This window comes from Amblyomma americanum, chromosome 2, assembly GCF_052857255.1.
Source record: "Amblyomma americanum isolate KBUSLIRL-KWMA chromosome 2, ASM5285725v1, whole genome shotgun sequence".
Classification (NCBI taxonomy): Eukaryota; Metazoa; Arthropoda; class Arachnida; order Ixodida; family Ixodidae; genus Amblyomma; species Amblyomma americanum.
The window spans coordinates 38,395,432-38,407,707 of NC_135498.1; the positions used below are offsets into that span (position 1 = coordinate 38,395,432).

The following is a 12,276-nucleotide window of genomic DNA, read 5'->3' on the forward strand; positions in this document are numbered from 1 at the left end:
GACAGCGTTCGTTTCGACTCCATCAAATCTATTGTATAAAGAGAGTGTCACGGAAAGTTAGGTTCCTAGCGTAAAGTCGAGTCAAAAGACGCAACACGAGTTTTCACACTCATACGTCTCCACACGGTCAATAAGCGTGCAGCCGAAAATATTTTCGCATCATGCATGCTTAGCAGCGCTGCTGTTTTCTATGTTGTCGTGCTCTAAGTTTCCTGACCTGTAAAGGCCACAGTTAGGATGCACAATAAATTAGGTGCATTAAATTATGCACATTATGCATGGACCATTCTCTTTTGCCGCACAGAATATGGTCGACAGATGATGCGTCATGCAGTTCGTAGGTTACTAAATAAATTCATCTTTGAACGTTTTTCTCTTAAAACATCTAGTTCACAAACTAAGAAATCATCTTTTGTAAGCCGCTGTATTCCCTTTGCGTTAAGGTGTGACACGTATGACATTTGCATCTCTGTTAACACCTATGCATTGCGTATTAAGGAGCATGTACCAAGAGTTTATGTCGATGGTTCTGAATTTCTTGTAGTACGTTCTGTTATGTACTGTGCGTGGATTTTTTAAAAACTTTTTTTTAAACTTTTGCCCTTGCTGTACGCCATGTAGGGGTGCTCGGGCTCCCTCAAGCGAAAATCGTTCGCTTTTTGCCTGAGCCTTCCCACATCATAATGATGTTAATAAAACTGACTTGACTTGACTTGGCACATAAAATTGCATTTATAGGTGTCCAACATTCTCGGACAAAAATTTTGAAAACTGGAAAATTGTAAGATACCCTTATGGAATTACTGAAGGCAATGGTCCATTCCTCTTATGTAGCAAAGTCTGTCTTTTAAAGACAGACAGAAAAACTTTATTGAGCAAGTGAGATTTAGACCCAGCTGGGTCCCTGGGCCAAAGTGCTTCCATTGATCACATCGAACAGTTGAGACTGCCATAGAAAACCAATGGGGAACGCTTTTGACAAAAGCAAAAACGTTAATAGAAAAAAAAAATGCAAGACTGGCGTCGGGTGATCTGCGGATATATTGATAGTATTACGAAATATTGCATTATATGAAAAAAATTGCGTTCATAAGCGGTTTCCTGCCCAGAAATGTCTTTGTCCAGAATTGTTCGTTATTAAGATTTTATCTGCAACATAGTTATGGGGCGTTTAATTGAGGTTTCGCACGCAGGGCGCATCTAAAACGAAAGCGGTAAATGTAATTGCGTCACACGCGATCACACTTCGCGACGACGAAGTATACATGCATGCGCGGATACGCAGTGTGTATATAAAGAGTGACGCATTTCGCGTGGACAATGAACTTTGTAAAAGAACTGGAACTCTGCTGTATCGACTGATTATACCATTCCCACCCTGTAACAACCCGCAAGGGCTAACAGTATTTGGAAATAAATAAATAAACACACGGCATGTACCGTCATTGCCGAAAGTAACCAGGCTTCCCGATTTGCTTCTCATTTGTATAGAGGGACACTTACCCACCCATCAAGCTATAAACCATTGTGAGGTGAGGAGAACCCTTCCAATACCTTTTGCTTTTTAGGGAAGCCTTAGGGGCGCCACTATATGAGGGAGAAGCTAACCATGCAGACTGGTTACTTTTGGCAAAGACTGTACACCGAAGCACGTTTTCAAGCTACGCAAAATGACGTCCGCATACTCAGAATGCTGTTTATTGCCGCGTCACATGAGCGAGCGGCACTTTTATTCATCAATTAACGCCGTACATATACTACAACCGGAACCTGAAGAGGTACTCAAAGTAAGCTCTTCTCTTGACATGATCGTCGTAAATGTGTGTTACGCGTGCACATTTCGCCTTTCCGTGGTACGTTTGTTAGGTCTTCGAGGCGCTTTGTTTATTTCCCCAAAACGAGCAGTTGTCCCGGCCGCTCTACGCTAGTTCTAGCCGGCTCTGCGTCCATGTACAGCTGTGACGTTTCTCCTGGCCGCCAGCTGCTGCTGCTGCTGCTGCTGCTGTTGGCCCGCTTCCAAACGGCGCACGTCGTTGGAAGGCGAGGCACGGTTGTTGCCGCCGATGCCGACGCAGCTGCATTGCGGATGATGTTGCTGTGCCTAATGCGCGAGACAAAAGGGAAATGAAACTGGATAAACAACTGCACTGCGCGTGTACGATGGTCCTTGATAGGATCAGTCGCTGCACTGACCATCGACTAGCACAAGGGTTCTTTTATTGGGCATATTTTCAAAATATCTTCTTGGGCAAGATGGGCCTGTGACTGGCCGGCCCTTGGATATGCTTTTCAATTTTGCATGTGCGCCTAACATCTCTTGATGCTGAATAAAGGTGAAATGAAATCGGAATGAGATCAAGCGTATATATGAACAGGGTATATTCTTATTATGGAATATTTTTTATACTGTGTGAGAACTGTAGGCACACAGGGAGTAAACAGTCTTTTCTCCTGTCCCGTTGGTCAATGAGCCTCCTTTCCGTATCCCTACCCTTCATCCCCGAAGTAGACATGGCCGGCATGTCTCAACTCTAATCAGCTAACATACCTTAATGACTCAGGCGCAAGATATACTCGACGCCTAGCGATGCATTGTAGTAACGCTCAACCTCTCTTTCTTGAGAGGTAAGTTCCCATTGCTTTTTTTCTTATTAGGTAGTGCTGGCGCATAAGTGGGCCTGACCTGGTTGTTTGTCGCCTGCTGGTTGGTCGCCGCTGTCGAAGTCGCCGATTTCCTCAATTGCCGCAATCGGTGCACGCGTCGGCGGTGGTTGTGGGCGACCAAGGTGCCCAGCCTTCCCACCATCATCACCCTGCGCGGAGTGCGGGTTTGAACACTGCATGTCCCGGAGACAGCTGCACATGCCGCGTGGGCGCATGTGCGCATGCGCAAGCGTGTGCGCACATCCGCAGAGCCAGAATTTGAGAACAGCGCAGCGCGAAGATATGCACCAGGTGTGAACTTCATGACGGTGGGGCGCATGTTGAAAAGCTTAAATTAGTTGAAATAATAACACTTCTGTTGGGCCTAGTTGCTGCATGGTGAAACAGATGAACTATGTGCGCAAACTATTCGACGAACCACAACTACGGGAGAATAAAATAGTTGTTAGTGTTGCGCCAGTCCTTGTGTTTCTCCCGTATTTGTGGTTCGTCGAATAGTTTGCGCACATCGTTTATCTGTTTCACTAGTTGAAATAATATTTGAGGCTGCGCTATGGCACTGTTCACTGCACGTAAATACTTCAAGTCCTGGAAATTCCGAATAGTAAACAGGTGCAATGGACACCCTTATGTCATATCTGTAGCTGCACTCTGAACAGAAACGAGTAAAAAGAGGTGTAAATGCTGTCATCTATTAATTTTATAAAATAGAGTGCGCTAGAGGACAGCTTACTCCCTTTTTTACTCCCATATAGGCGTATTCGTGTTTATAGTGTGTGCACAGGGCTGTAAAACGGAACACACATCAACTGCCCATTTAGGCGCGGCGTTTTGTTCGAATCAGTGTGTCATTCCTACTAATGATGAGGCTGTTGGGCAGTACTCATTGCAGTACTCATTTAATGTGTTATCCACCTTACTTAGTAATCAAGCGGTAAAGTATCTGTACTGATCATATAATGACACGAAACCACTGTGTAGCATTGAGGCACTTAATCACCGATTCTTACTTAAGCACATGGAACAAAGCAAGAAAATGGTGAGGCAGAGAATACACGTGGTGGTGCACAATGGCTGCATGAAAATTACTTCTGGTTATTCGTTGAAAACAACAAAAATCAAGTGGCAAGCAATGTATACTTGTAACGGGGACGTCAAATGATGCTGAGTGATTTAGGTATTAGCAGCGTTTTTTTTTTTCAATATTGGTGGTTTCGCGCAGCAAATGGTTGGTACCCGGTGCCAAGAAAACACCTTGAATAAAGCGGCAGGTCCTGCAAAAAACAACTGTCGAAGCGACGGATGACTGCAGCAGCAGATTTTCAAAAATTCTATGCGTAACAGGTTATCTGTAACGCCGCAGTTTGGCGTAGCCAATTCATTCGGGACAGATACGGCGTCACTCCACAAATGTAGATTACGATCTTAGAGTGTACCTACTTGCTTCGATTTATATGTCGTACCTAATAAAGACAGAACACTTTTTTTCTTCTGTCAGGTCACTGATTGCCGTCCGCCTTAATTGTATGCTAGGATTAATTGCTACTTTACTTGTTCATCATATCACTGCTGGTAAGCAACCTTGCATACCTTGCAGTTATAAATTTTTTATTGCAGTATATTTACTCTCCCACCCTTGCAATAGCCCCTGTGCGCTGCAGTGTGTAAAAAAGTAATAGCAATAACTGCTGGGATCAAGCACCGTTAAAATGTTTTCCAGCTGCCAAGGAGCTATCTCCTTATATGGCGAACCATAACAAAAAAAAAAAAAACATGATAAGCTTGTTTTTGCTTCGAAAAGAAAAAAAATGTTACGCCTTATTGAAAATGTTTGGTACCAAAACCAAACTGACCCTCTCTTCAAAAAACATCAAATACTAACAGTGAATAGGAAAATTAGGAAAAGTTAGCTATGATTATTGACGCCCAATTAAAATGCGACCCGGGGACCTATACACAGCAGTATCTTTCGAGGGAACACATTTATGACTTGCGCCACACAAAATAGACCAATAGAAAATGCGTACTACATATATGGCATAACTGACCTACAAGACAGCAGACCTCCTTAATCACCTTCCTGAAATCATACCTATCATAAATGAAAACTAGATCTCTAGGAACGTTCAAGGAGCGTCTTGATAAATATATATATTGACCCTTGATGATTCACTATGTTCTGGCCACAACCATTGTAATTGATTTCTTTAAACATATGCAATTACTGTGAGTTACATCTACTGTATATAGCCAATATGTTTGTACATGCATCTCTATGTACATTTTGTGACTTCTTTTTCTTTTTTTTTCCTATGCTCTTTATGATGTGTCACAAGTTAGAGGAGGTTGAGGCTTAGTCAGGCATATTCTTGCCTTTTCTTCAACCTTCTTGGCAACTGTACTTACTGTTGTCAAAATTATGCTTAACTTCAACTTCTATAACTTCTTATCAGTCAGTGTAAAGGGCAAGCTACTCCTTACGCAGTCGACATACGTACATTGTCGCTCTTGCTTTCCAAGCGTTCGTCGTCAGATTCTTCGGAGTCTTCTTCAAATGCAGAGCAATCTGTAGTTGAAATACTTGCATTTTAACACAAAGCGAGTTTAGGAAAGCGGATTGAATATAGTGACAAAACGACAACGAAATTGCAGAACCAACAGCTAAAATTACCGTGACGGTTATTAGGATGCTTTCGTAATAAATTGACAGAGAGAGAGAGAGAGAGAGAGAGAATCGAGCATGTACCGATCCTCACATTAGAAACACAAACAAACCCAAACACACAAACAAACACAAACATTAGAAACACACACACACACACACACACACACACACACACACACACACACACACACACACACACACACACACACACACACACACACACACACACACACACACACACGCACGCACGCACGCACGCACGCACACACACACACACACACACACACACACACACACACACACACACACACACACACACACACACACACACACACACACACACACACACACACACACACACACACACACACACACACACACACACACACACACACACACACACACACACACACACACACACACACACACACACACACACACACACACACACACACACACACACACACACACACACACACACACACACACACACACACACACACACACACACACACACACACACACACACACACACACGAACGGTTTGCAATCCGTTGGAATGTAGCTTCAGCGAAGCAAGGGCAGAGACGTGCGGAAAACAGTTTTGTTTGCCAACGTTCCGACCTTTAGCCTGACCTTCCCTGTGACAGGGGCTGTCCTGGCCTAAGCGTTAGGAATGAAGCTTTTGCCACACGTGTGTGTAGGCCCATACATGGGCGTACTTTTACTTTTTAAGCTTATACTAAAGACTGTGCCCATATCTCTGTTTTTCTCAATATTTCCGCACAGTGAACAGGGTCAGAGGGCAGCTCCGCTGTTACGTCGTTTTATAGCGGAGGTTTAGCGATTACCCTCGGCGCTGTGGCTCAGCAAAACTTGGCTATTTCGACTACTCACGTGCACTGGAGGGGTTGCTTTGCCTGCATGCTTTTCCAAAGGGCATGTATTTTGGCACGATGTAGCGAAAATTATTTGGCCCACAGCGGCGAAGGCAATCACGTTTTCGAAATTCTATAAAGTGATTAGGCTTGCACTAACGGCCGACTACAAATTTATATTTGCAATTAGGCGCCTATCTCTAACAGATAAGTTATTAGGAACTAGTTAACCATCTTACTAGCTTAGACGATTGACCGGTTTTCTGGCGTCCGCGAGCACTCGTAGTACTATGCCGAAAAATCTATATTTTTACCTCAAAAAGCTAATTTCAAAGCCTTTCCTGAAACACCTACAGTATAGTTGAAAAGGGCAAGCACTACTGAGAGACATTTATTGCCGGCGTTTCGACCGGGGCCCGGCCTTTCGCCGATCAGCTCCGTTGTACCGTCGACTTACAACGGAGCTCCAGCTCAACGGGTAGCCCATGAGCGTAGTAGACATGATCAGTCCAGAAAACATATTACGCGGGAAGGAAGCTTCTGAGAAGATTTAGTAAAGGCCAAGCCCGGGACGAAACGTCGACAACAAATATGACACTGAGAAATGTTTGCCTTCTTCCCCTGCTGAAGCCAACGCAACCTACCTTCTTGAATTTAACTCACTATTCACACATCCACGCCTCAACAGTTTGCTGCAAAGAAAGGGAGACAAACAGATATGCACCTACGGGGAAGGCAGCTGCAGTCGAAGGAGTGAAAAGCACAAGCTCTGCAAGCGTTGTTTTGGTTAGTTTTTGCCGGTGTCTACGTTCTTAAATCATTCATAGATGTCAGTGACGTCACCGGCATTGACAAAAATGGCTGCATGTACTTACTCAGCATGAGCAGTAGCGCCGCCGCCAGCATAGCTACGTCGCCGCTGCCCGTTGGAGGGGGCTCGTTGACAATACGGCAGGCTCTACCCATTGCCGTCACGAGCAGTGCTGGAGGGGGCAATGACAACCGACAGCTGCCTTCTAGGTGTCCTAGCCTACAGTCGGAGCAAGTGGAAGCAGCAAAGAAAGAAAAAAAAACAGCTCCAGTGGTCGAATATTAGGACTGCAGGCAGACAGACTGTAATTAAATCTGAGGGGGGAGCACATAGAATTAGGAGATTCTGCTGATGCCACCTGCGCGCGCACTATGCTGACTCCCGAAGCGCTGTCTGACGGGCATCTGCTTAACTAGAACGATAAATGTAACAAACAAAAAGAGCGCCGGCGGGGGTGAGATGCGCGCATGTTGTGATGACAGCCGTGCTATCGCGGGCACATCTGCGCCTTGACGTCGGCAGCTGTGCGAACTCGTACCCTGTGCTTTAGCACAGGTCGAAAACAATGTAACAGCTTGAAAATATTTATCCGTGAGACTCAACTCGAATTATGCAGTCAGGTTAAGTACAGCAGATCACTGATCCAAGATAAAAATATGACAACTTGAATACCTTCGTAAAATTCCGCGTTCGTGATGAGAAGATTAAACAATTGGAGATTGTTTTTGAGAGGAAATGGCGCAGTGATTGTCTCGCATATCTCGGTGAACACCCGAACCGCGCCGTAAGGGAAGGTATAAAGGAAGGAGTGAAAGAAGAAAGGAAGAAAGAGACGCCGCAGTGGAGGCTCCGGAATAATTTCGACCACCTGGGTATCTTTAACGTGCACTGACATCGCACAGCACACGGGTGCCTTAGCCTTTCGCCTCCAGTGAAACGCAGCCGCCGCGGTCGCGTTCGAACCCGGGTGCTCCGGCTCAGTAGCCGATCGGGCTTTTTGGGTCTGCAGCTGGGAAAGTTAAACGTCGTAAAATGACTAACATTGGCCGCGTTGCGTAATGGTGTAAATGGAGGAAATCGGGAACATCATTAGCAGTTTTCTCAGCAACGTCGGCGCGTTTTATTGGAGAAAAACGCTGGTAATGTTCCCGAAAGGTGACCTATCAGTCTGGAGTATATCTTGGCTTTCGTTTGCATAATATTCCCTTTCCATTGATTCTCTCAAAAGATGCATACGTGTAGCCGCGTTCACTTTACTTCAATCTTTTATGGGACGCCACTGCGCTCTTCTTTGGTAACTGCTCAAAAGTGTTATTAACATGCTCGAGAACATCCGCAAGGATGGCCAGTAGATGCTTTAGTTATGTATTTGCGGCTTTTAATGGGTTACTTATTCATTATCTGCTTACTCTTCCAACGAAAACGGTTTCTTTTTGTCTTATTGTTAATATTTTGTTTGTTTTGCTCGTCGCCCAGTACCTACACGCCAGGTCTGTGCTAATAATAATAATAATAATAATAATAATAATAATAATAATAATAATAATAATAATAATAATAATAATAATAATAATAATAATAATAATAATAATAATAATAATAATAATAATAATAATAATAATAGGTTTTGAAGAAATGAAATGGCGCAGTATCTGTCTCATATATCGTTGGACACCAGAACCGCGCCGTAAGGGAAGGGATAAAGGAGGGAGTGAAAGAAGAGAGGATTAGAGAGGTGCCGTAGTGGAGGGCTCCGGAATAATTTCGGCCACCTGGGGATCCTTGACGTGCACTGACATCGCACAGCACACGGGCGCCTTAACGTTTTCCCTCCATGAAAACGCAGCCGCCGCGGTCGCTGCTGAATCACTCTCCGGCTGCCCGGAGACAGCCACTTTCAGACTTGCCATAACGTTCCCACAGCTGCCTTGTGCTTTGGTCGTCCAGCTGCTTACAGCCCGTCGTCATTCTTCATCAGCGGTGATGTCACTGACAATACGCGCGCCAATGCAGAGGTAGTTTGATCCCCTGCGTACATGTGTGAGCTCGGTCGGATGTCCCCAGGACACAGGGTCAGTGCTTGATCTGCGTAGTAGGTTATGCAAAGCACCTCGGAAGCTAAATTATCCGAGGGAATCTCACACTGAACAAGGTTGACAGGTCCTGTATACCTGCCCCACTGCATGGGTCAACAGTAAGGCCTCCGGCTTCAGAGCTGCTAACCGTGGCTGTAAACGCTATAGCGGATGGTGCCCAGCGACCATCACATCGCGGGGAACCAACACCTGAAACTCATTCCTGGCATCTTGTTATGCCAAAACGCGCACTTGTCAAGAGCTTAACTCGTTTGATTATTGCTGTGAATGGTTCGAGCTTCATAACGATAGTCGTTTCAATCAAAGGCTCGTAAACTAATGCTAAGAAGATGATTTTGTTGTTTATCACTTTCAGTTACTGCCATTGGTCATTTGGATATCAGATGAACGGAAAACATTCGATAAACTACGTATGACAGGCTGCTCAGTTTTTTCTGCATAGCTGCTAAATTTTAAAAGTTTAGCCGTGATGAAAAGCGATGTATAACCTTCCTTCTACCTGCCTTTTGTTTACTTTTATAAAATGTTTCGGTAATTTTTTTGGTTGCTTGCCTTTCGTTTCCTTTCGTGCAGTTAGCGCTCTTTTATGGACAAACTTTTTCATTTGTGGTCGCGAGCTGCATGTCTGAACTGATAGCTTTATAGATTTTACAACTTTTGCTTTTATGTTTTTTTGTTTTTGTTATTTTCGGAAAGAAAAATCTGCGTAAATGGCACTTGATGAGAGGTTTATTTTCACACAGTACAAAATACACTTATGGTTCGTTCAAACTTCACAAGACACGCGCATCAGGTTTCGTGTTTTAACACTGTATACATATTTTCAAGGAGCTCGCGCAAATTATATATAAAAGCAGCGCAGAAGCTGGTTGCTTGAGTGACAAAGTTGTGTTTGAAAACATAAGAGGTCGAGCTAACAATCTGCTGGCAATTATTTTCGATATGCTTCGACGCTAGCCGCTTGTTTAGTTTTCTATCCGAGCATATATATTTACCAGTCGCTAGATATGACCTTTTTCAAACATTACGTAGCGCATTGAAGCAACTATACTACAAGGTATAAAAATGAGACGTTAGTATTAAATAAGAAACGTGTACATTTGGTTTGCCATTTACAGAAATATACAAGAACAAGGAATTGTAGCACAGAAACATTCAAAAAGAAAAAAAAACGCTTGCAACAGAAATGCGAAAATACACAGGCAGTCGCGCAACATGCACTTCCAAGCTATGAACGTTTATATATAATACAATCGTACTGAGAAAAGTATCGCGAACCCAAAGCATACAAAAAGAAAGCGCCAACATGTAAATGGCTGCAGCAGTAGCGCGCTTACTGACTTCCTAAAGCATGGCAATATGAATTCTAATACAAAAAAGACCTGAAATGAGCGCCTTTTATTTTAAGCTTTGAATACATGGCTGTTTGACTGTAGATATGTACAATAAACTATCGGATGCTAATATCACAACTTCAATAATAAGCCTTTGAATTGAAACAAAACTGCAAATTCAAAGACAAAGTGCTGACTTTAACGTCAAATTTGGTTTATCGAAAGTCTGGATAACAAATCTGACGCTATACTGACGTTATTTTCTCGTCAAAACGTGTAGTACATAATTACCGCGCAAAAACTCGCAATTTACTCGACAACCTCAACTCCTCGGGCGTTTTCGAAACAAATCTGCCCGAGCACACGCACACTTTAGAGACATGTCACACTAATCGACGAACCTAACAATGCCTACGACCAACGGGTGCCCGAAGGCAATCGTATTTGCCCCATTCAAGCGATATTAAGACAGTGGAAATGATCGCAGATTCAAACTTCGTTGCATTCCATCATACCTCCGCACTTTTAACTGCTATACTTCGAAATTAAAGCCGCACTATATTCGCGAAGTGTAAAACATTTCTGCATTTGCATTATTACCTGAAGCCACCGGTAAACGCAGGTCAATCAGTCCGATAGTATCTGTTTACTATTCGCTTTTTGATTGGAATGAAATCTTGCTCAGAAGACATTGCATGACTTGTGAATTACGCATAAATATTGGACCATAGTCAACTTTTTCTTCTTCTAATATTCATGGATGGACAAGCTGTAAGAATACCTGAAGGCTTGAGACATCTGGGAATGCTAAAAAGAGTACATACCCCCCTCCCATGCACTGCAGTGGCATTTTCGCCCCATTTACGACTCCACAAATAACGCAAACGTATCTTGTAACGTATAAGAGTTTTGTGGACACAGCAAAACTGCCGATTAGAAACTATTTGCGTTGATTCATGGACTCATTCAGGGCGCCCCGCTGACTATTGGTGAACTTTCCATACACTGTTGCTCGCGACTACTCAAAGTCCACCAAACGCCAATGAACATAACCACTGCAGAGTGGACGCACTCAGATGACTCTCATTTCTCTCATGACCGCGAGGACGTTCCGTACCCTCCTTCCTCACTCTCAAATGTATGTGTGCGACCAGCGCAATGTTCAGAGCGCGACGATGCGTTCGCTTCCGTTAAAAATTGCAAATATCCTAGGAATGACACGACTAAGCCCGCGGATCACGCCGTGAAGTTGACGTTCTTCTGTATCCAGTCGAGGTAAGAGTCTGTCCTGGTGTAGACTCCAGGGAAGTTGGGACTGGCGCACGAGTGGCCGAACGAGACGATGCCCACCAGCGTCCACCTCTTCTGCTCGTCGAGCACCATGAGGGGTCCTCCGGAGTCGCCCTGAGAAAAATAGATGGTGAGGCTACGAAGCATTTAGGCTTCAAATAAAACCTTCTGCTGGGTATTCACGGGATTGGAAACTATTAAAAGGCCGCTGAGGACCGATAGACCTCATAAAAATTTTCACTAGCTTGAATCGACTGGCGGAAAGATTTTGAAATCCAATTTTCTTGACTACCTCCCCGACCAAACTCAACTTTGGTACACGTAGTCTCACTATGGAAGCTTGCGTACCACTTCAGCACAGCTGAATAAGGTAGGAATTTTTGGCTGATTGCTTGTAAAATAAATGTCAATTTTCTCTGTTTTTTTTTTCGGGAATAAGGAAATAATTTTAGGGTTCCATAGTCGAAAGTACTATATGTATGTAATACATACAGTATATACTGTCATTATGGCTCTTTCGATGGTAGAAAAATATATC

At 43.8% G+C, this 12,276-nt stretch overlaps 2 protein-coding genes across 4 annotated transcripts in view; both read right to left on the reverse strand.

Annotated features, from left to right (window-relative positions):
• Nucleotides 1–1,691: 1,691 nt before the first annotated feature.
• LOC144121034 (uncharacterized) lies at nt 1,692–7,411 on the reverse strand. Of its 2 annotated transcripts, none has more exons than XM_077653939.1 (4): nt 7,083–7,411; nt 5,163–5,230; nt 2,684–2,813; nt 1,692–2,095 (listed from the first exon to the last, which is right to left on the reverse strand). In XM_077653939.1, exons 1-4 carry the CDS (start codon nt 7,171–7,173, stop codon nt 1,920–1,922), a joined length of 465 nt encoding a protein of 154 aa, XP_077510065.1. In that variant the 5' UTR covers nt 7,174–7,411; the 3' UTR covers nt 1,692–1,919. The 2 variants fall into 2 exon arrangements, with proteins under 2 accessions (XP_077510065.1, XP_077510064.1); XM_077653938.1 differs by having other exon boundaries at nt 1,692–2,101; nt 7,083–7,408.
• Nucleotides 7,412–9,821: 2,410 nt separating this feature from the next.
• Nucleotides 9,822–12,276, reverse strand: part of LOC144121035 (proclotting enzyme-like) — a 30,760-nt gene continuing 28,305 nt past the window's right edge. For both annotated transcript variants that reach the window (XM_077653941.1, XM_077653940.1), the window contains exon 9: nt 9,822–11,852. In XM_077653941.1, the coding sequence (XP_077510067.1) occupies nt 11,685–11,852 (168 nt within the window). In that variant the 3' untranslated portion in view covers nt 9,822–11,684. The remainder of the gene's footprint in view (nt 11,853–12,276) is intronic.